At 34.5% G+C, this 25,406-nt stretch overlaps 2 protein-coding genes across 2 annotated transcripts in view; one reads left to right on the plus strand and one right to left on the minus strand.

The window, feature by feature from the left end:
• The first annotated feature begins 36 nt into the window (after positions 1 to 36).
• The window catches only part of LOC123529505 (P-selectin-like), a 90,268-nt gene continuing 64,898 nt past the window's right edge, over positions 37 to 25,406 (plus strand). Inside the window, exon 1 of the mRNA XM_053522206.1 lies at positions 37 to 638. The gene's annotated coding sequence lies outside the window, so the exon portion shown is untranslated. The remainder of the gene's footprint in view (positions 639 to 25,406) is intronic.
• LOC123528567 (uncharacterized) lies at positions 19,176 to 24,198 on the minus strand. The gene is made up of 5 exons (XM_045308379.2): positions 23,973 to 24,198; positions 22,000 to 23,432; positions 20,585 to 20,735; positions 20,207 to 20,339; positions 19,176 to 20,004 (listed from the first exon to the last, which is right to left on the minus strand). Exons 2-5 carry the CDS (start codon positions 23,424 to 23,426, stop codon positions 19,388 to 19,390), a joined length of 2,328 nt encoding a protein of 775 aa, XP_045164314.2. The 5' UTR covers positions 23,427 to 23,432; positions 23,973 to 24,198; the 3' UTR covers positions 19,176 to 19,387.

The raw sequence follows: 25,406 nt of genomic DNA on the forward strand, positions 1-25,406 counted from the left end.
TTTGAACATGAATAAGGCCATGCAAACACTTCCAACATTATAAATACGCTTATTTTGCTATAAGAGTTGTGTTTCAGAAATGAATCCTAAACTGAATCGGCATATTACATTTAAGGCATCGCCACAGTCACAACTCAGTATCAGTTCATATTTTCAGGCCGAGTATTTTTCTCTTGAAAATTGCACTGAAGCCTTAACAGCTGGTCAAATTATCATCAACGTAAGAAGCATATGATGATTTATAGTACATATGCCGCTTGTAAAATATTTGAGTCTCGTTTAGACCGAAAATTTACCCCAAAATATTGAAATTTTGTGTGCAGTAGAACTCCAATATAAAAAATATTACACAAGACAAAATTTAGTTAATTTCATAGTACAATAAGTATACTGCAAACTCTTATGGATTTTTGTCGAAATTGTTCCTGGTTATTGCATTAGACACAAAAAGACAACCCCATGTAAATTTAATTTAAAATGTTGTTTGTACATGCATTACTGACCACAGGTAGCCAGGTAAACCTATACATAATCCTATAATATCACCTGTTTATATACATGTAAATTATGTGTGAACAGATAACACAAATTGGATAAATTGATGGTGTTGGGATTTTTGTGTATAATTCAGTAATCAGGTAAAATTTCAAAATAATTTCTGAAGACTTTATTCTTCACGGTCTGCTTTACAATTGGCTGTAATTATCTTTGAAATGTATTGAATATATATTGAGTTTGACTGCAGAGAAAATTGCAAAATTTTGTCATAAAAAATATCGAATTAAGGCATAATACAGGTAGTGAAATGCACATCCTTCTACTTGCATATGTTCACATAGAAATTTAAAACATAATTATGACAAATTTATTGACTTTATAGTTACCACTTAGTCATCTTTCATTTTTATGAAAATTTGCATGTAAAATTTTGAGTCAAATGGCTGCCACTGTAGGCGATGCCTTAACTAGGGCAGCCAAACATCCTTGACACTGCAAAAATATTTAAACATAAAAGTATTTCATTAACACTATACAACAGTAAAGGAAAGGAGACATTTGTGTCGGCAACATTGTAACCAGACATTAATTTCTACTTCCACAGGCTGGTAACATTGCCCGATCGGGCTTATGACACAAAAAGTAATATTTCTTGAAAAATAATGAATATATTTCTTTCAAACTCGGTCCATTTATTAAGCATAAGAAATGATACAAATTAGAATAAAAATAACTTGGTTGCCTTCATCTTTGGCAGAATTATTCCCCTTTTCAGATTTTTATGACGCATAAACTTTGAAGTCCAAAAAAATAATGTTCTAATGCTAAGTTTAAAACAAAAAAGGGTTAAATGGCTTTCTAATGCTCTAAATTATTGCGCTAGTACATAAATGTATACATTTTACTCTGCTTTCACTTACAACATTATAGAGAAATGTTAGTCCTAAAAAAATTGCTCATACATCTGCACTAGAAACAAAGTATTTACACTAAATATATAGAATAAAGGTACTGGCGCACAAGTTTGGAGCAATAGAAAGCCATTGAACCTTTTTCTGTTTTAAACATTGCATTAAAACATATTATTTTTGGACTTTAAAAATTATGCAACATAAAAATCTGAAAAAGGGAAGTAATTCGAACTAAACTAAAGGCAACAAAGTTGTTTCTATCTTGATAAGCATTATATGTAATGCTTAATAAATTGACCAAGTTTGAAAGAAATATCTTCATTATTTGTCAAGAAATATTAATTTTTGTGTTGTAAGCCCGATCGGGCAATGTTACCAGCCTGTTCCACAGTTATCATTTTTCAAAATCTGATATCTTAACCAAATTAACATATATTATTATTATTATACCACATTTATATAGCACTTTTTTCACGTTCAAAAGTGCTTAAATATTTAACACAAAATAAAGCTGTCCTAAATACATATGAAAATCAATAAATAATAAAAGAGCTTCCACTTACTTTGTTAACAAAATTCGCTATTGTACCTGTGTAAATCACAATTTACTGTTTGTTTTGATATTTTTAAAATGTGTATATTCATGTGCTCAGCAATGCGGAACCTGTTTGTTGCAAGCGATTCAGACCGTATGGATTGTTTACAGCTTAAATGATCGCCCTGACGTCACGCATCAACACCTGTTTATCTGCTGGTGGGTAAAACAAAATATTTTTACATCGTTTGTGTATGGGATCGGAATTTTCAATTTTTAACAACTTCTTCGTTCATTTATGGATTTTAAAAATTCAAAAAGTTTTGAAATGCTTACGATTTTCATATTTTCTTATTCAAATATCTTTTGAAAATGAATAACCGTTTTAAATGACATGTGATTTTAATAGCGGCGTAGCTATGCTCTAAACTTTTAGAAAAAACACTGTAAGTTAAGCGTCCATAATTAATCCATTTTATTTCGAAATAATGATTAAAAGTTATCAATAAATTGCTTGTTTTATATTCTTTCCATTGATCAAAAATATATTGATATTATTTGTATTTTAAGAAAGTTTAAGCCGTTTGAAAAACATCACTGTTAACAAAAAAACATGGACGCTCGGCGTCTGCCCACCCGATCTTTGTCTTATCAGTTCTAAAAATAGAATATACAACGGATTTGTGTACAAACACATTTTCAGATTATCACTACGTCACACTCAATGCGGTCATCTCTATTATTAGTAACAAACACTCGTGGCTCAGAGGTTTTCGGACAGTAGAATTCTATAGCACATAGAGTTAATTACTGTAAGGATTGCATATGCACATTCTTATCTCACAGTAAATGATGTACCTGGCCAGTGTTGCAAAATTTGTTTATATTTAAGGCACTAAAATGCATATTAACTGAGATGGTTGAATATTTGGTGCATTTTGTTCGTATCATTTTAATATAATCATGAATGGAATATACATGTAATAATTGATCATGTATACATATTTATTTGAGACTTTTTGCCAATACTCTTAGTAAAAAATGTTTATAAAATGTATTAACAATTGGCGAAAAGGGCAGTTAAAATAAGAACATCTGCATGATTTATACATACGATAGTATAACTTAAAAAAATAATTTATTGTAATTTTATAGCCCATTTTAAGCTACTTAATTAATGTTCCTAGTGAAGGTGCTGGACAAACTTTTAAACTATTATCTTCCACAATGTTATTAGTTGATATTTGTTAATGATAATAAATGGATTATATTTTGTAACAATCACTGCTTTTGTTTAAGACGGAAAATCAAATTTGAATTTAGTAACTTTTACACATAATAATTATTTATATGATCTTGAATGATTGTAAAAAATTGCAGAAAAATATATTGTTTTTAATTTTTGTTACATATATAAATTTGTAACATTTGTTCTGACAGATTCTACTTGTTTTTTTTTGTTTTTTTTTTTTATTGTTTGTTGCGGCATTATTATCATTTTAGTCATATTTAGGCTATGTATCATGAGTCTCTGAAGTAATGTAAACTGTCATACAACTTCCCCACAAAATTTGGATCGAGAACAAATTATTTCTGATTTACTCTCTCTAGTCAAATTGTCACTGAGATCAAACTCGCAACATCTGGATTGGTCGCACTGAGTTGGCTAAAATACTGATCATGTTTTAGTTTAAACATAAAAGTAAATTTTCTTACATCTTACAAAGTAAGACAGTTGTTCATGATCTCCCCACTCTGGTTCTCAAAAAAGGAAAAATTGTTTTATGCTGACAGATCACTTTATGTAACTTTCATATTAGAATCTAATATGTATTTTCTTTATTGATATAGATTTCAATCTAAGGCTTCAATAACAGATGGTTTATTTTCCTATCCGTGTCGTCTGTTGTTTACATTCACCAATGATAATACAGAACAATATATCATTTGATTTTATGATAATCTTAGCTAAAACCCAATTTTTAATGTTATTTTTTATTCATCAAGTTTTCCTGAATTATTATTCAAGTCAAGTCAAGTCAATACTTTTATTCAGAGTCACAGTTTACATGGTGTAAATACATGTGAACAAATAAATACACATAACTGATAAAGTTCATACGGGAGTGGTAATTTCTGAAGGGGAAGTGATCAAATCAAGAAGACACTTTAAATAGAAAAAATTGATACTATACGATGAAAAATATCAATAACATAATGTCAGATTTAAATAACAAGTAGAAATAAGAGACAAAAGCAAAAATAGAAGTTGAAAAATAAAACAACAAAAAACAAACATTGCTTTCAAATTATATGGCACGTTATTTTTGTTGTGTAATATAGAAGTAGCTAGGTTTGCATATACTCTGTTTTGATTGGACGAGTTCGCAGGGCGCGCGAAGATCACGGAATCCACGTGTACAGTTTATGAATGGAGGCTACTATCGAGAGTTTATCTTAAATTGTAATAACAAAATAAGTCCGAAAGTACATTTTCCGTATGCTGATATCAAAATGGATTAAGATTTCGGAATGCGTGGACTTACACGAAGGTACTTTATTTTCTTTCTTGACTGAAATGCAAACAAACAAGAATTCGTAATGCATGGACTTACACTGGTTTGTTAAATCTTATTAAATCATTTGGTACATAGTAAACACTGTTTAAGAAAGGTGTGTATACAGATAGGAAATTACTTAAATTCTCGCAATACATGTTTAACAAATAAGCATACATTATGAATAATTGTTTCATTTTTGCACGTCATCAGTTCTTTGTATTTCAGGATATTTGGTCTATGGGAAAATCTATGAGGAATATATTTATTCCTAAGAGCTGTAAAGAAAGGACAAATTAAGAGGTAATGCATTTCGTCCCCAATATCGTTAAGTGGGCACCGTGGGCACTTTCTCTCCTCATGTGCAACGTGAGATTGTCGCCAGCGCCCGGTTTCAACCGGAAGTCGATGGTTTCCTGTTCTGAAATGCAGGAGACTTAGTCGGAGCGAGCAAGGCAACGACAACAAATAGCTTTCCATCTGAAGTTTATCTTTAAATAGGCTATAGCCTGTACCTTTTGATGATCCAGTTAGGGAAGTTGACCACTGCTGGTTAAACTGGTCTGTTAGAACCCTTTTAACCAAAATATCGATACCTTTACAATTTAATGTCGCCTGATTAAGCCAGTAACAGGAATAGCCAGTATTGTCTAGAATGCTCTTAATACAAGATGACCGTTTAAAAGCGTGTACAGACTGTATCATGTTCTGATAACAAATATAAACAATTTTAGAATGCTTGGATAAGATTATTTTATTCCAAAACTTTATCATTCTAGCTTTAATGATAATTTCAATCGGGTATCGCCCAAATTCTGCATACAGCATATACCTAGGGGTACTGCTCCTACATTTTCCTATTTTACGTAAAAAAGTACAATGGACATTTTCTATCATGTCTAGATTACTATAGCCCCACACTTCGCACCCGTAAGTTAGTATTGGTAAGATGGTGTGATCAAACAGCTTTAACTGAAGATCTACGGGAAGATCTAGATTATTTATTCTTGAAAAAAGTGCAAACATTGCCTTATTTGCTTGTGAAACAATATTCTTTTGGCATTGTAAGAAACTACCCGATGATGCGAACAGCACTCCTAGATATTTATATGTTTTTACGACATCAACCACTTGTTCACCTAACAGAAAATTATAATTCTGTGGCTTATTAGTTCCGAAAACAATAATTTTGGACTTTGTAAAATTTATATTGAGCTTCCAAGCGCGGCAATACGAAGCAAAATCATTTAGGCTGTTTTGGAAATCTTTTTCGTTATCGCTAATAACAATAGTATCATCTGCGTAAAGTAAAACCAGTAGTTGTAGAAATACGACTGCGTTGTCAATTTCAGCATTTAAATTTATTCCTGCATTTTTCGTGGATAAAAAGTCTTCTAAATCATTTAAATACAATGAAAACATAATTGGAGACAAATTCTCGCCCTGTCGAACCCCGCAATGACTTTCAAATAGATCAGAGTTCTGTCCATTTGCCGAGACACAAGACTTAATATTTTGGTACATGTTGGTTATAACATTGAATATTTTACCACGTATCCCACTTTTAAAAATTTTACTCCATAAACCTGATCTCCAAACTAAATCAAAGGCGGAAGAAAAATCAATAAAACAACAAAATAACTTTTTCTTACTTGATCTTAACTTCTCTATTAAAAAATTTAGTGTAAATATATGGTCTATCGTAGAGTAATCAGCTCTAAAACCAGCCTGATTTTCATGTAACAAAGTGTTATCATTCAAAAATAGTTTAATTCTGTCACCTAGTATCGAAGTAAAAAGTTTACCTAAACAGCTTAAAATAGTTATGGGCCTATAGTTACTGGGTGATAGTGGGCTACCTTTGTTTTTGAATATAGGTTGAATAGAACCCATTAGCCATATATCGGGTAAGATACCTGTGTCAAGGATTTTGTTAAATAACAAACAGTAAATGGGAAGCATCAATTCGGTCGTACTTTTTAAGTATTCGTTCGATATTTTGTCAAAGGGCGACGTCGCTTTATTTCTCTTACATTTTGAAATCATTTTCTGATTTCGTCCGCTGTAATTGGTCTATTTAGCGAATCTAAATTATGTATGTTTGGAACAAACGAGTCATCATAAGGTTCATTAAAATTTTCGTGCCGGGTTTCATTTACCGTTTTATAATAGTCATAAAAAGACTCGATGTTAGGCATTGTTTCTGTTTTCTTTTTATTAATACTGTTAAGAAGACGCCAGTAATCTCGCGGTCTATGTGAGCTCATGTCGCGTAACTTTTTCTCATGACTATGATTATGCTTACTCAGGTAGGTATTGATTGTTTGTTTATACGCTCGGCTGGTCGCATTTAGTCTGTGTTTATTTAACATCGACCTATTTAACTGATAATCTTTTCTCGCCCTGTTATATTTATTCCTTGCGCGTTTGCAGTGCGGCCCAAACCATGGTTTGTTAGATTTATTTTTACTAAAATATTTCGCATTGGAAAAAGTGCAATCCGCTGAGGTTAGAAAAAGACGAGATATATTTTCGGTAGCTTGATTAATAACTAATTTAGAATTTTCAGTATTATCATTCCGTAACATTGTGTCTATTTCATCTAAAAGTGACGTATTTAAATTATTAAAAAAATCGTTTTGTTTTCTGTTATCCCATTTCGGAGGGCGAATTGAATTCGGTGTGTCACAAGCTGTTTTCTCTTTTGCTGCGTTAGCCTGAGTACAATTTGTACTCAAACAAATCTCTAAAAGACAGTGACCATCTGAGAATATTGGATCTGTTTCTAAAACCTTAAAGTCCTCAATCATGGGCAGAACCGGAAGTGACGAAATAGAATAATCAATAACCGATAAATTTCGGAATGTAAATGCCCCATCGCGATCAGAGCCTATCCTTCCGTTATGAATGAATAAATTGTTATATCTGCATATGTCTAACAACTTATGTCCAAGCCTATCAACTTTGGTACACATGGATGACCTATCAAGTCGGATATTATAATCGCTTAGTAATCGATATTGGTTAAAAACATTTTCATCTAAATCAAAATGGTTAATTAAAAAATCATCAAACTCTGCATAGTCAGGTAGCGAGCCCGTATGCCCATTTGTGTCACCTAATAATAAGACGTTCTGAAATTCTATACATTTGCTTGCAATATCATTTTCAAACAGAAAATATTCATCCTCATTTAAAAAACGCGACTGCTCAGGCGGTACATACATAGCCCCTATTACAAAATGTAACTCATCTGTTTTAATCTTGAGCCAGTAAATGTAGTCACTGTCACTTGACAGTATTTCAATATTATCTAAAAGAGAATTTTTAACGAAAAACCCTATTCCGCCAGATTTCCTTATCACATTTTTTGTCCTTGGTTTTGAAAAAAAAGTATAATTAGGAATGTCAATAATATCATACATATCTAGTTTTGTCTCTATCATGCATAAAATAGAATACTGAGAGATCATATCAAGGAATTCTGGAATGTTAAGCCTGGCCTTAAGGCCGCACACATTCAGCGAGCCTATCTTAAGTTTTTCATTACCTGCTGGGCTACAGTTATTTGATACAGAATTTACCATGGATAAATTACAAGTTAAAACGTTTTCATGACTGAGTGTGGCACTTTCAAAGTTAGTGGAAGTATTTTCACAAGCTTCATTTGACTTACGATTTTCACAGTTGCTGATGAATGCATTTTCACAGTTTTTGTTTAAATCCAAATTGACAAATAATTCCTCATTTCCAGTTTTGACTGTTTTAGATCCAAGAGTTAAAGAATTAATTCCACTTTTATATTTTTCAGAAAGATGAATACAGAACAGTTGATTGGAGGAACACGGCAAGTTTACACATTTGTCACAGAAATAGGTCACGTTCCCCACGTGATCCTAGGCTTTGTTGTCAATGTTTGAATCTTCGTTGTCAGAGGGTTCCGGAGGTACACATTGCTGGATGGGTGGGTGGACTCCAAGTAAATAGCCAGGAGCAGTGTTAATTTCTACTGGAATCTGAGAAGGTTCCCCTAAGGTTACCGGTTCGTCATCTGAAGATTCAGAAGAATCGGACATCTGAATATTAGTGTTTTCTGGCTGACGGGAGGGTGGCGCACTCTGCTCATCTCTGGTAAATGGAGAAGAGATTCGAGTTGAACGTTGATAACTCTCCTCCACCCGGGCCCTGACATCTTATAGCTAATGTCATAGCTCTCAGTATAGTCAGTCTAATTAAATTTCAACACGAATAAGATATAATCTAATTTGGTGTGAAAACAGTTTACTGCATGTTATAATAACATCAGGTAAAGTAAATGTTTTCTGTAATTCAGTCAACAGAGTTCTAGGACATGTCTGAATCCATTTACAGTTCTTAAACAGAAAAAATAATGTGTATAACAATATTCAACCATCACATAACATTCATTGAGTCTATATAAATAACACACATCTCTCTGAATGTTTGTCCGAATCCTAAAGCCATAAACCTGGGTTTATTCAGGTCATTCTAAAAATAGACACAGGGGCTGATTAGTGAATGTGCTATTGGACTCCCTGCTAAACCCTTTCATCAAGATATCAAAATGTTTAAGTTAAGTAAAGTTATATTAATAGATTAAGGAGTGACTACATGCTTGTCTAGTATGTATGATTCGTGCTGTTGGTACAAGTCATACCATTATACCGTGTTCACACTGGCAGAACGGTTTTATTTTTATTAGGCACTAATTGGCTTTAATTGGTATTTGACATTCAAAACCCATCAAAATATAATCTAGTTTGCGTCCACACTAGGCAAAGAAATGTGGTTTAAATATATACATGCAATGTTGAAAGTTAACAAATATCTTGCAATAAGCAAAAAAGGTTACAAAGAATTGAGACTAACAGCAACAAGAAGGTGTCATAAATATTAAAAATTCTGTGTTCATCTAAGAATTTCTGTTCATTCCGTCTCTTGTCCATTTTGAGCGTCAGCATGACTCCATATGGCAATTTAATGTTTTTGTTTCAACAACAGTCCAGTTACTTTTACCAGCCACACCATTGATTGTTTGATACCAAAGAGAAACGCATGGTATTCTTCCTCCAAAAGGTAAGATCAGTGGATTTGGTATTGCAAAACCAGTTATAACCCACATTTGCGTTCACATTTGTAAAATAATGTAGCATTACTTTTTAATGTACAATGTAGTATTAAAACCACCTCCCAAGGTAGTTTTATACCGTGTTCACACTAGAAGAACGGTTTTATTTTTATTAGGCACTAATTGGCTATAATTGGTATTTGACATTCAAAACCCATCAAAATACAATCTAGTTTGCGTCCACACTAGGCAAAGAAATGTGGTTTAAATATATACATGCAATGTTGGAAGTTAACAAATATCTTGCAATAAGCAAAAAAAGGTTACAAAGAATTGAGGCTAACAGAAACAAGAAGGGCTCATCAATATTTAAACTTCTGTGTTCATCTAAGAATTTCTGTTCATTCCATCTATTGTCCATTTTGAGTGTCAGCATGACTCCATATCGTAATTTAATGTTTTTGTTTCAACAACAGTCCAATTACTTTTGCCAGTCACAGCATCAATTGTTTGATACAAAAGAGAAACACAGGGTATTCTTCCTCCAAAAGGTAAGATCTGTGGATTTGGTATTGTAAAACCAGTTATAACCCACATTTGCGTTCACATTTGTAAAATAATGTAGCATTACTTTTTAATGTAGTATTAAAACCACCTCCCGAGGTAGTTTTAATGCTACATTACAGAAACCACTTGACCTTTACAAAATTCACATTTTACACCACATATAGTGTGGACGCAAACGAGTTTAAAAAATAAACCCAAGTTAATGTAGGATTAAAAACGTAGTCTGAACACGGTATAATTGTCCTCTACTGATCATGTGTCTTTATTATTATTATTAGAATGTGAATCTCATGTTTATGTTATGTACATACTGATAATTTAATAATAAACTTGGAACTTGGAACTTGGATGCAGCTACTGTAGGGATTTTTCGGCGACGCCGTCTAAATTCGTTTTCGTTTTTCTATGCCACGTGACTTCAGTTTGCTAATCAAACTACTTGATAACGCATTATAGATAATTTATCAAAACGGAAGATTTATGCAACACTCTGCCTGATTGGACGAGAGTGTCAATTTCTTTCACTCTGTTGACTGTGCTACGCTGAGTGAAATGTAGACACAGCGTTTATCCTAAACGACGCTGCTCACACTTTTAAAGCCAACTTTGGCTCAGTATATTTAGCAAGAATATTGATATATCTCAAAATAATAAGTAAGTTTAATAAATATGATAAAAACCTGTTCAAATACCAACATATATCAGATTAAAGAAAGAGCTGAATACGGTCTGCGTATCACATGAATAAGGGTGTGATAAGAGTCTTTTATGTAGAGAAGTGCTTTTTAAAAGATTTTCCTTACAATTGTCGTCTGTATATGAAAAGGTTTCTTGCTTTTGTGACTTATTCAGTTTGCATATTAAAATGAGTACTTGTTTGCTTTGATATATTTGTTACAAATTATTTAACTGATTTGTTATATATGAATATTATTTTTTAGTATTGTATGCAAGTATTGAACTCAGTTGAAATCTGTTTCATTATATATATGCTATATAATGACTGAATCTCATTTTACACTGAAATGAAGGTACGTTGCATACAGTTTTTCTATGTGATATAACTACGGTCAAACTTTGCTTATGCGGTCAAAATTTGCTTATGAAACAGAAATATTGAAATAATAACAATTGTATGTTTTGCTTGACCTTCACTTTTTATAGGTGTGACGTCATTGTCCAAAGATTCACGAATAGCGAATATGCATTTGTTAAAGCGGGATCAGTTGGCCTATTTTAGAAATAAATAAAAAATAATAAATAAAAAAATCCTTTAATTGATTTTTTCTCATGTATTCTAATCAAACTTGATTTGTAGCATCTTTATTAGGCCCGCAGCCAACTTTGTTCAGGTGGGACATTTGACCCCTTTTAGGGGCTGCTAGAGCTAAAACTAGAAATGCCTTTATACAGCGTCTCATGAACAGCTTGGTGGATCTTTGTCATACTTGGTCTGGAGCATCATTATAAGGTCCTCTTCCAAATTTATTTATATAGGAACTTGGGCCCTATTAGGGACCACTATAGCTAAAAGTAGATATGCCTGTCTTCGCATTAACCACTAAAATGTAATGGATTTTTATCAAACTCGATGTGTAACAATATCGTAAGGTCTCCTGCTATTTTGTTACAAATGGGGATAGGGACCAATTTAGCTAAAAATATAAACACGTTTAATGACCTCTTCTCATGAACCGCTTTATGAATCTTCGTCGAACTACTGCTGTAATTATTCGTCTAAGGATAAACGAAACAAAATTGCAACCCTACGAAACCTTTGCGAAAAATTAAAAGAGAACCATTTGAATTGTTAAAATGCGGTGTTTAGTTTTGCAATTTGAAAAATGTTAGATGAAAGATGAATGTTAGATGAAAAATTTATAAACTTCTTTCCTTATTACAATTCGCCGACCATCTTTTTTAAAGATATTTCTTGTTAATAATGCACTGTTATGATTAAATGATTATTCTGTGCTTATATTTCATATCCAATCAGCAGCGATTAGCATCTGCACCACGTGCAATATTTGACAATTATAAACTGATTAAATTGATAGTAAAGCTGTCTTGAAGTAAATGTGTTCCTTTACTACCTGTATATTATATGAGGTTAAGGGTAAAAGATTTTGACATTTAGCCTGCGGACGGCAAGTGATTCTGCCTTTGCGGCCAGTGAAGATCAAGATCAGCCTGCACATCCGTGCAGTCTGATCATTATCTGCAATGTTCGCTATTCAGTCAGTAATTTTTCAGTGATCACCCCTTCGAATAATAAACAGTCTTGCCCAAATTGAATGATGCACCTGTCCAGTATAGAAATTTAGCAGGATAAGGGTTAAACCATTTTACTGACGCGACTGCATATCGACCTCGCGACCCATCCATTCAAAGTGCGCAGATCTACAGATCTCAGGGTCGTGAGTTCGAACCCAAGGCGAACGTATGTTCTCCGTGATGATTTGATAAAGACATTGTGTCTGAAATCACTCCTTCTCCTCCACCTCTGATTTATGTAGGGAAGTTGGCAGTTACTTGCGGACAGCAGGTTAGTATTGGTACAGAACCTAGAAACATTGTGAAGGATAATTGTCTGCCGTTGCATAACGGAAATACTGTTGAAAAACAGCGTTTAAGGGTAAATGCCGCAAATTTTGCTGGTTCTTTTAAGGGAGGTAACCAAAATGTTCAATTAACGCAAATTTACATATACATGTGACATTCTAAGAAAGCTGTCAACAAATGAAAGATATCTGAGAAACTTAATAATAACCCGTCTTGCAAATTCTAAAACATAATCGAACCGTGCAAAGTTTGGTACATTTCTTTAAGAACAATATCAAAAGGTAATTTCTGGTTATGGAACAGTCGAATCACTGTCGCAAACTGTTTTATGACTTCGTTGTTCGGACTGTTTAATGTATTAACATAACATTATCATTTTAGCAACGCATAAACTCAATTTTCTTTATTAACTTCTTGATATGTTAGTAACAAAACAGTAAGAGTATGTAATGGTACACGAAGTTATTTTATTGCAGGAAATAATACACACAACTTTTCTTTGGGACTGATTTGTATGCACCATAGAAAGTAAACTTTAAAATGTGTTTTCAAATATAGTTAAATTATTTATGAAACAGTCTTATGCAAAAACGGAATAACATGTTTATTAGTAAATCATATTGAAATTACTTTGTCTATAAATGCCACACCGATGCAAGTTAAACTTAAATATTCATACCGGAGAGATGCCTCATTTATTACACATTTTAAATGTTGCATAATTCCGTTTTTGAAGATGTGAAACAAAGGTTGAATCCGCGTTTTAATCAATACATACACAGAAATAAATTCATATTTAATACTTTGTTTTCGAAGCGGATGTAGAAGTTAAGGAAGCGTGATGAAGCGTTTATAATCCTACAAATATTCAACAACAAAGCTAGGACTAAGGGTTGACTTGCTAAAATAATATGAATTAAGGCACCACCTAGCATTGGGGATTTATCTTTTTATATCCGCTTAGAAAGAAATATTCAACGCTCAAGAAAGTGAAACTTTGCTCTAAACTGCAGTTTACATTTAGTGTCATCATACCTCTTACAGCGAATATCATACTTTGCAAAATTTACGGAAGCCGTGACGGTGACGTCATTCAGCGTTCTCGCACTAGCTTTTAGAATTTTTTTGTTTGTTTGCACTCCACGCAGAAACTTGACGGCCTTTACACTTCCTTACTGTTCTTAAAGTGTTTTTCAGTTGCATGTACAGTTTTCATTACGAAAAAGAAGTAAAATAATCATGTTAGCGCGGTTTACGAGTTTCTATGACTGATTCGGGGTGCTCGGATGTTCATGCAGACAACCAGTCTGCGGTGTGTATATAAACCGGAACCGGAAAACATCCAAAAAATTGTCTCAGTATATGCAGACAACAAAGACGAATAACTATATACGGACGTTACCGTCTCGGGGATTTTCATCCCCTATTAAGGTCTACCTCTATTGTAATACGTAAAATACAATTGAGCCGCGCTATGGGAAAACCAACATAGTGGCTTTGCGACCAGCATGGATCCAGACCAGCCTGCGCATCCGCGTAGTCTGGTCAGGATCTATACTGTTCGTTAACAGTTTCTCTAATTGCTATAGGCTTTGAAAGCGAACAGCATGGATCCTGACCAGACTGCGCGGATGCGCAGGCTGGTCTGGATCCATGCTGGTCGCAAAGCCACTATGTTGGTTTTCTCATGGCACGGCTCAATTGAATTCCGATATCTCGAACTCCCTTATCTCAAAGTTCTGGCTATCTCGAAGGAATTTTCCATTCCCGTCCCGACACACATACACAAAATATCATATCTTTTTAGTCGAATTTCGGTTATCTTGTTCCTTCGGAGTTCGAGATACCGAGTTTCAACTAATTGGTAAAAGGTAGGTAAACTGTAGAGAAACTAAACATGCCTCTGAAAGAATGTAAATGGTGCGATAATATATAAATATATCTCTGCCTAAGAACAAACACTGAAACAGCAAGACATGGCTTTGTTGGTTCTATGCTTCGAAGTGATTTTCGTAAAGCTTTATTGAAACGGACTTGATTGGAAATTTAGTCCTAAAGACTTCCATGGAGTTATGGTTTACAAGATACGTTAGAAAGAAATTGTTTGTTTCTGTGTAACTTCTTACAGGAGTCCAATGTAAAAATAGTCGTGTTTACTCTTCTGCAAAATAGACAGATGTTCTTTTGTTCTGAGTGTCTTCAATTGTAGAAATGACAAAATCTTTCTCGCCGAAAAAAACAAAACGTACAGGCATTTGCAGCATTTTTTTAAAAATGTCTATACGAATGTCTCATGTCTATACGGATAAGCATTCGCTTCTATTTTTGAATGACTATGCGAATGTCTAATGTCTATACAGATAGGCATTCGCAGCATTTTTTAAAGCCTATACGAATGTCTAATATCCGGGCATTCGCTTCATTTTTTGAATGTCTAATGTCTATGCAGATAGGCTTTCGCCTCTATTTTTGAATGACTATACGAATGTCTAATGTCTGTACAGATAGGCAGTCGCAGCAATATTTTGAATGCCTATACGAATGTGTAATGTCTAACCCACTTCTAACTTCACGCACCTCAATCATGTTATGTTTAAGGCTTGTCTCTTCTTAAAAGTGCAAGATCGATTGACTTATAAGGGTAGCTCTAACGCTCATTCAAATAGGTTCAAAGAGATTGTGATTTAAAACATATACATTTTACAGAGTAAAATTAACATAGTAAGAACTTTCATTGATTTTCTGTAAATTGTAAATCATAAGTTTTGGAGCTCGATGTTTTATTTTGCTCTATCATTTGTGTCCCAGGTATGACTCAACCTTTATTTTTTCAGAGCATTCAGGCATATCTGAAACAATCGAGACCTACTAGTGGTGTCTATCGGCTGATCACTACCAAATCAAATGAAAACCTATGTAGGATCTAGTTGCAAGTAGTCAAAATATAAGTAGTCCTACTTTCCTCGTACCCTTTTTCAATAGCAACGTATTTTCCTTTACTCTAATGCGTTAAAAGTACGTATATCCTTTCCGCAGCCTTAACGTATTAAAACGTATTAGCGTCTGATAGCCCTTTCACGCTTCCGTAGAATCAACATTTATTACACGAAATTTATTTTGAAAATATTTCTGAAATGTCTAGGTCTTCAGCTCTCAAATACGGTAATATAGTACATCCGAGGCATATACTGACACTCTCAGACAACATCAAAAACGACCTTTCGAGCGATTTGATGAAGTTCCAAAATTATCAATGTACCCTTGGTCCGTTACGAACCCCTGTGGGATTTGTGTTTATTCCATGCTCAAATATATTTTTGTAGATGAAAAGCTGACATGCAGTACTAATGCCCAGGTAATTTCAATTCGTTAGAAAATGCTGAAAATTGACTCCACAATAGCAAAAAAAAAATCAAAGGCCTGAATGGCCTGAGTCGGCTAATGATTGATGTACTGGCATTATAGTCTACCAGTTTCAGTTTGTTTTTAGTTTTTTTCTTAAAATTTCATAACACAGCTCGATATTTATCCAAAATATTATATCCGGATACGATTACACTTTTCTCCAGTTTGAACAATATATTTTACAAATTGTGATGATACGAAGACATTTAGCAGCAATTGGCAGTATCTGACATTGAAGTTTACGGTTAAATTACCTCTTATTTAAATCTTTTCATAAAAAGTTGTTTCGTTTCGTGAAAGCAGCCAAACATAGACGATCTACTTTCGATTTCAAAAACTACAAGAAAATACAATTTAATGTTTCGCCGATTTGTTTATTTCTCGAAAAATAAGAATTAAAATCATTTTTAATATCAGTAGTAACTAAACAAACCAGTAAGAGCTTCTTCTTCCGATAATTTATCCGTTTACTGACTGCAAATTCAACCCACGCAAAGTTTATAAAAATCATACGATGCGTGTTTACGTTCAATGTGGGAGAATTAAGGCTGATCGGCTATGTTACCTAACGCATCCAGACGATTCAGATTTTGTTTTTAAAAAAGCATTGTGTGCGTTTCTGTAATTTTATATACGTTTTTATACGCTTAGAAATTATTAGACATGCGTATTTGCATTATTTCTATACGTAATTTACGCTAATATATACGCATCTTATCTGGAGCCCTGTGGAACTATTTTTTGTCTTTCGCTGGATGTTACCCAAGCTTTGTAAGCCTGCGCAATTCTTAAAATGCACATTTATGCTTAATGAGTTACATTCGAGTATTGCACAATTACAAGTCATAAATATGACAGATTACATCGTATATTGGTCATAGCAAAGGGAATTGACACAACTTAACTTCTTTCATGCAGTGAACTGTTTGAAGTTTGAGAAATCTAATGGAACTACATCCCTTCACTGTGTTATTTGGTCCATTTAGAGAATCGTTGGATAGCAAGGACTCGTCAAAAGGCTTTCAGCCTTTAGCCGACTCAAAAAAAGAAAAAAAAAGATGATCTTGGTCTGCACTGTTCACTATTCAGTCAGTAAATTTTCAGTGAACACCCCTTCGAATAATAAATTAGGCGTTGATTTCATTTATACTCAAGAGCTCAGCAACGCGGAACTTGGTAAACATATCGCTTGATTTCGTTCACTGGCGGGTCTGTTATGAAGCGTCATGGCTCACCGCCCATAAAAGAGACACGATATAACTAAATTTTATCCCGATATGTTCTATTCTAATAGTAGTGACTGCTCGTTTATGATAAAAGAATAAATATATACTGTAGTAAATCATCGTACCACGAGAAACATTTTTAAACGCTGGTTGGGATAATTCACGCTTGGTAATGTCTTACATGTTCACTATGTAGATGGGAAATAACTACTGTTTGGCACTTTATTCGTTTGTTTTTCATTCAGTTGAGCGGTTCACCTTCCTTCAACATATTCAGTAAACCGTAACAGATTAAAGCTAAAATTATGTCTGTCTGATATGGTCAAAGCAACCCACCGGTCATTACTTTGTTTGTGAAACGTTGCGGTTCCCCAAGTTGTGTAGACGCTTATTGACACAAAGGAAAAAGCGTCTTCTTCTAAAAAATCCGAAGGTAAAAGCTCAAGGCACTTAATGGAAGAACACAAATTTTTATTTCATAGCGTATTTATGCCCCCGCCCCCACCTTCGAAGAAGGAGGGGTATATTGTTTTGCTGATGTCGGTCGGTCGGTCTATCCGTCGGACAGTCGGTTCGTATACCAATCTGTTTTCGGATGATAACTCAAGAACGCTTTTGCCTAGGATCACGAAAATTAATAGCGAGGTTGGCCATGGCCAGCAGATGACCTCTATTGATTTTGAGATTAGTAGGTAAAAGGTCAAGGTCACAGTGACCCGGAACAGTTAAACCGTTTCCATACGATAGCTTGAGAACGCTTGGACCTAGGATTTTGAAACTTAATAGGTAGGTTGATCATGACAAGCAAATGACCCCTATTGCTTCTGAGATCAGTAGGTCAAGGTCACAGTGACCCGGAACAGTTAAACCGTTTCCGGACGATATTTTGAGAACGCTTGTTTTTCTATACGAAAGTGTCCATGCAAAGAGTTCTTGACCCAGCATTGTTCACATTATTTCGCCAAACCTGTATACATGATAGGGTGCTGGTACAGACTAAGCTGTTCGACCGAAGTCCAGCTAGGCATATATTTCCAATCATTTTAGTTTAAAGTGTAAGCATATAATACTTTATAGTATAATACTAAACATTATAACAGGTCTTCTCATAATTGAGCCGCGCCATTAGAAAACCAACATGGTGCGTTTGCGACCAGCATGGATCCAGACCAGCCTGGGCATCCGCGCAGTCTGGTCAAGATCCAAGCTGTTCGCTTTCAAAGCCTACTGCAATTAGAAACTGTTAGCGAACAGCAAGGATGCGCAGGCTGGCCTGGATCTATGCTGGTCGCAAACACACTATGTTGGTTTTCTCATGGCGCGGTTCATATGAATTGCCGGGTCATAGTTTCTACATCTAGATCGGTCGAAATTCAACTTAGGTCTTGAAGATTTGAGTCAAACGTTTTAGAAAAATGTTGGTGAACATTTCTTTCTACTGTCATGCAATTTAAAACGTCGGACTCGATTTCAATACATCTTTCAGAAGGAGTGTTCTCTCTTCTCAGTATACTGCAAATCAAAAATGACTAAGGGCCTTTACATATGAAATCTCAACTGAAAGTTTAAACTTTGAGGAAAATTAGGATAATAGGAGCAAATATCATGTTTATTTCTAATGTATGTGCTGTAGTTCAAGATTAAAGAATAACCTAGTTTTACGAGTATATCTGATGTTATATTAAACATTAAACACACAGACAGGAGCAATATAATATCCTCTATATAAGTCTAATTTAATATATTCATATTCCGCATGCCAAAGCCCGATACTGGGACATTTTCTATATTTCATCGACTAGCGACGAAATTATGAGATTAATGTACATTTTATAACATTTATTTTCAAATTTTGAGCGTTTTACTTCTGTATCTGTTCTACACACATGATATAGTTGGCCCTGTATTGTTGTTTTAAAATTTAGATTCACTTTTTAACAAACTAGAAAGAGCTGTCTGTGAAAATATTATTACACAAAAAATCGTCAGTCTCTTCCTCCACAGCTTGCACACCCAGCACCATCACCACCGCCGTCTCATCCTCCGTCTCCACCATCAACATCTCCACCGTCCCAGCCACCACCGACAGTCCCACTTCCACATCCACCGCAGCCACCACACCCTGCATCCTCGCCGTCAGTGCTATAGTCAAATCCTCCAATGTCACCGTCATCATCACCTGCAAGGTTGTCCCACTCATCATCAATATCAACATGGTCTTCTCTACCACCAAAACACATTGCACAAAAACGAGATCCATACTGACTTGCAATATAATGATTTGACGGCGTTTTGGTGATCAACCCAGCAGCCTTGACACAAGCTAATGAATCTGATGGGACAGGTTGCACTCGTCTTGTTCCTCTGTTTGTTTCCCTGGCAACTGGTTCTCCTTCTTTCCAACCTTTCGGACGTGGTACACATAGCACATGCAGCAAAGATATGGAGAATGCCAACGCAATGTTCTCCGCCACCTCGTTCGTCTGAGGGTCTATATGAAGTATGCCCGTCTTTAAGTCTACTCGTGCAGAGTCTATGCTGAACTTGTACTGTTTTTGCAGGTATGGGAGCTCAGTTTGGATTAGTTGTCCGGTGGCCATTTTGTACAGCTTGATTCTTAGTGTACCGGGACAACCAGGTATCCCCCTCCGATCTGAAAGACAAGTATCTCTAAAGAGCTAATACAATGTATAATCAAGAAACAATAATAAATATAGTGGACACTGTTACTTAGTTATTTTTCTCTAACGTCCCTTTTATTCCATTATGTCTAATCGTTTAGGAGTGTACGCCATGTATCTAAAATTATACAGTTAATCATTAACTATGACGACAAAACTTGACAGTTGTTTTACCTCTTGTGGGTGGAACGCCTTTTCTAAGTCCTGTCCACTTGCCGCAAACAATACCCCAGTCACCATTGTTGTTCTTGATAAGCACAGCCCTTTCACCAAGTTTCGGGTTAATTGTGACAATATCGTGATTCACCTGAAATTATCCGTTATTGCTACAGTTTCATAGATAGAATCTATATCTATATAGTTTATTACTTGCAACTAAAACCAACGCCGGCACCTGTGATCGACCATGTCCGTCCTCGGTATCAGTCACAATGTCGTTCAAAATCACAAGTACTTAGAAAAGTAGAACAATTTTGATATTCTTTTAACATCTAGATATTACCAAACTACGATCACAGATAACTGAGACATAAAATCTTACATATTAGGTACCTGGGTCGGTAACGGCAATTGATCTGCTGCAATCAAGTGCGCAACAGAACACAGTTTGTGTTGATATGATACGTGTATAACTGACGTCATTAAGGAAACACTGTGTATTGTCCGTACCATGAACGCATCCTGGCTCAGATGATTCCTGAGTCTGAAAACAAATATGTAACATAGCTAAAAACAAGTATATCACCAAAAATTGTTGTTGTTATATTTCCTGGTCCTTTGCCATCATGATACACTCAGTTTTATAACAGAATTCTGCTTAAGCCACTGTCAGCGGGGCGTAAGTGGTATGGCACATTTTATTACCTCTCATGAACCGAGTCAATATTTTGCAGAGTTGCGTTCTGTGCTTCCAAAAAAACTTCATGTATATTTCATTATATGTAAGCCAAATGTTTTATATTCAACATACTTTATAAATCAGAATATTTTTATTATTCTCTGCTAAACAAGCAAATACCTCCTACAAAATATATTTACTGAACAAAACAATTAAGCTCTCAATTGTAATTTTGCCAATATCTTAAAAAATACTGAAAGTACTCTCTTAAAATCCAGTGTACAATTCGAACAAAATATGTTGTAGATAATCTTTCAAAATTTTAACAAAATCAAACAATGATGCTACACAGTTACTCAATTCATTTTGAAAGGTCACAAAAATGCACTCAAATGCCTAGACTTTATACTTGTACAAACTAGTGTAAAATGTTGTGAGGGGAGAAAATGACAAGAGAAACAAAATAACGTTCTTTTTGTGTCCTATCGAAAAATATCATTTGATACTTATATGTATCATTTGATATTTATATGACATTTAACCTTTTTCTAGTACAAAATGACACTTCCATTTTCTTACAGACTGTAGTCATAAGTTTTCTAAAAACACAACAGCTATGTAATGTATATATTGTGACTGTGGTACTAAAGTGAATAACATTATCAACAACATGTTGATTTAAATGTGTGCTTAATTAAAAAAATATATATACTTTTCGATATTTTTAAGATATTGACATGTAACAAATGGCTGGATAGCTGTTTTGTTATCAATCGAGACCACCTCTCTATATTGAATTACCACACAGCCTGAAATAAATAGGGTATATTGTTCAGTCGTCTATATGGTGTGTTTTTGACCAATTTTGATCTGAAAAGTTGCCCTGTTACAGTTGAAACTCGGTATCTATTTCCAAGGAATTGTGCGTTTTACTTCGAGATAACCAATATTCGACATAAAATGATATTTTGTTCACGTATTTTTGAGACGGGACTTGAAAACGTCTTCGAAATAACCAGTTTTTTAGATAAGCGAATTCGAGGTATTCAGTTTCAACAATATTAAAAACAAAAACGAAAAAAAATAAAATAAAAACAAGCAGCCTAATGTTAGACTTGTAACTACTTACTTATGTGTTGCTACTTTACAGCTATTATCTGATCCAGGAGGTAGCCTCTCAATAGCTACAGGTCCTAAAAGCTGTTGTACGGTATCCGGTATGATTTCATCTTTATACGATCCTTCTATGAGAAAAAGAAAAACGACTCCGATTTTTGGTTGCTGATAGTGACCTTGAATTTCCAACGTTGTATTAGCTTTAAAAGTCAACTTGCTTTTTAATATACCGCCAGGCTTATTGGCGTTTGCTGGCGACTCTATCAATGGTATGAGGTCTAGAAAATTGGAGTCCAGTTCAGATTTAGAGCCGAACATGCCTGACTTTTGTTGTATTGAAAACAAAATACCATGTTCAGTGCTGGTATCAAAATTAAAACTCCCAACCTTTGTCCATAATATTGTCGGATTCCCTGGTCGACTGTTAGCCGGGCGTTTTAATTTGAACCACTTCGTGAATTCTGTCCGGGATATCTTTGCACTACTTGCTTTCAAATCAACATGTTTGCTCCGGTTGAGATCCGGTGAAGGCATGTGCAATGTCAACTGATCTAACGACACTATGCAGTATTTTGTACAAAATGCAAATTCATCCTTCTGAGTAATAGCATACAAATTGCCAGATGGTGGATTTCCTCGGAACATGGCTCCAAATTTTGAAAATGATTCGTTGTAAACTTGTTTCCAAAGTTCACGTGTTCGTTTGTCGGCGTTGTTTAGCTTTGAACCTTCATGCCTCTCATTTACAGAATCGTCATGGTTGAACAAATGCCCAACAATTCGCGTTGTATCATATTTATAGATTAGAGGATTGAGCTGATGTGTGTGCCAAATAAGGTCAATATCATAACAAGGTACTAGAAACTCCTCTGCATATTGTCTTTTCAGTAACAGAAATTTCTTGTACCTTTCTAATGCTCTTTCAAGAAATCTTCTATCTTGGTAGTGAGGCAAAGACACCTGGTAGTAAAAGATTCTTTGTCGCTCGGCAGCAGCTATGATGTCGTAGGAGATTTTTGAAGTGAATTTTGAAACAAGTTCCTTGTCGTAAGTATCACTATAGTCGATGTAAAATGGTTCAGTATATTTCTCAGTCCAGTACGCATGGGCTTTATTTCTCGTCCTTTGAAATTCCTCTGGTCTCAATATTGTATGATTGACAGTGCTTCGAACAACGTTCTGGCAATCCGTTTCATAGGCCTTTGGGGACAGCATGTGACAATGCCACACCCACTCAATATCCATGGGCGCAGACAGATATTCTCGTGGATGTTCCACTGCCAGGGGTAACCAGAATTTCTCATATCTATAGGCAGCTCGTTTCAAAACTTCGGCCTTGCGGAGTTCTGCATTGTTGTTTACAGCCTTGATAAATGCGACATGGTACATCGCTTGATCAACAAGATCAATACCAAAATGTAACCTCGCTGCTCCCGCCATTTCATACTGAAAATATATTTGATAAAAACGATCTAAGTACAACATAATTGTCTACAGTTTTTTTTTGTGCTGTTGTAGTAAATTACAGAGAGATCTTACCTGCCAATAAGAGTTTACAATACTGAGGATTTGTGTCATAATTATAAACATCTAAAACAGAATGTGAACCTATCAATACGGATACTTCTATTGCATAGGAAATTACAACATATATCTATTTATATTATGTTTTCTAATTCTAGTTCCATCGATCATTTTAGGTGGAAAAATGATATAAATGCATACATGTACTCATTCGCCTAAATCCGCAGACTTTGCTGTTTTCAGTTAATATACAAGTAATCCCACAAACTTTTAACTGCATATACCTGTTTATATCCACATACATTTTTATCTGAGGCAGTGTAAATGCATATACCTTTATGTAAGTACACAGACTTTTTTTCATTCAAAATATTGACCTCTGTACTATACGTCCACAATCATTTCTCACTATAGACGACATTAACACAAACACCTTTACAGAAATCCACAGACTTTTCTTACCTCTAACTATCGTTTCCTAATCAATATAACGTTTTCATTAAATTCCCATTGAAAATTAAACAGTTTTAAAACAGATGTTTAATTTTTAAATACGACACATTGTGCGAAAATATGACGCGGTATCAGGTAAACACACTGCCGATATTTGTATTTAGCCAAGCGAAACTTCATACACAATTTTTTTATTGTCCGAATTCAAAATGTTTTGAATGTCAGTTATGGTCGTATTTTATCTTACGTTTCAATGTTTCGTTTAAACATATTTCGATCTGTGTCAAGTTACTTGCTTGGCTGAATTTAAAGCTAGACATAACATTTTGAAAATGTCACCTATATTTTGGATAAACTTTATAATTATAAGTTGAGATTGTGAAAATAGGTTGTAACGTGTTTACTATTCAGGAACTAATTAAAAGAAAAGGAAAAAGTGGAACGTACAAAATGAAAGAATGAAAGCTGTGTGGTCGTAATTAACTATCATTGTACAAATAATGAAATAATTGTGTGTGTGTGTATGTGTGTGTGTGTGTGTGTGCGTGCGTGCGTGCGTGCGTGCGTGTGTGCGTGCGTGCGTGTGTTAGTGTGTGTGTGAAACTTAAATGATGGGGACTTTTAATAGATGTATGTTCTAGCAGTTTATTTCTATTCTGTTTTAAACGCGTATTTTCAGTGAGAATCACTTGAACAAAATGAAAGTAATCTCTTATTGACTTTCGAGTATAATTAAATCTGTCACTGGCTGTATATCCGGGTCTGGGGAAATGTTTTGGTGAGATTCTTGGATGATTTGCCAAAAGTCTAAGTGTGGTTTATACCAGTATAAACGCACAAAAATAACATGAAGTCGCCAGTTACTACCAAAATATGAGGTTTCTGTCCAAATATACACTCGAACTAGGATTATTCGGACAGTCCTTTCCTCAATCTCGGATAATTCGTACACCACGCCTGCCTCGCTAATATGAATACCAAACATCGCTTGAACTCATTATCAGATCCCGGCAATATTCCTACATGATATAAATTGTTTTATTGCTCTACTACCGATAATTCGAACAAATTTTTGCCTGGCGAACGAAGTTTGACAGTTTGACTGTATACGAAAATCACAATAAATCTTTGAATACCAATTTTTACAATAAAAACATAGAACAGCGAAAAGACCCGCCAATGTTAAATTCGATAAAAATATAGTTCCTGATTTTGGTTTAAAATATTTTTAAATCCAATGAAATATGTCATAGTATTGTCAATTCTGGTGTAATCTCTATCTTGAAAAAAAAAGGAGTTTTAGTTTTTATTTTATGTTCTTTTTAGATTTTGATTGCCAATTTTCAAATATTTTTTTTGAACGATGCCATTTTGTTTATGCTTTTTTTGTGAATACCGTCAGGTCACATATGCAATCTTGCGAAAATGGCCACCTTGATATCA

Source organism: Mercenaria mercenaria, chromosome 13 (assembly GCF_021730395.1).
Source record: "Mercenaria mercenaria strain notata chromosome 13, MADL_Memer_1, whole genome shotgun sequence".
Classification (NCBI taxonomy): Eukaryota; Metazoa; Mollusca; class Bivalvia; order Venerida; family Veneridae; genus Mercenaria; species Mercenaria mercenaria.

Bases quoted from the DNA above. Each gene is read 5' to 3' on its own strand.
- LOC123528567 (XM_045308379.2), bottom strand. From the start codon at position 23,426: ATGGCGGGAGCAGCGAGGTTACATTTTGGTATTGATCTTGTTGATCAA. The intron at 20,340-20,584 runs GTACCTAATATG...GGATAATTTCAG, and splicing joins AATTGCCGTTACCGACCCAG to GTGAATCACGATATTGTCAC. The intron at 20,005-20,206 runs GTAAAACAACTG...CTTGTCTTTCAG, and splicing joins AGGCGTTCCACCCACAAGAG to ATCGGAGGGGGATACCTGGT.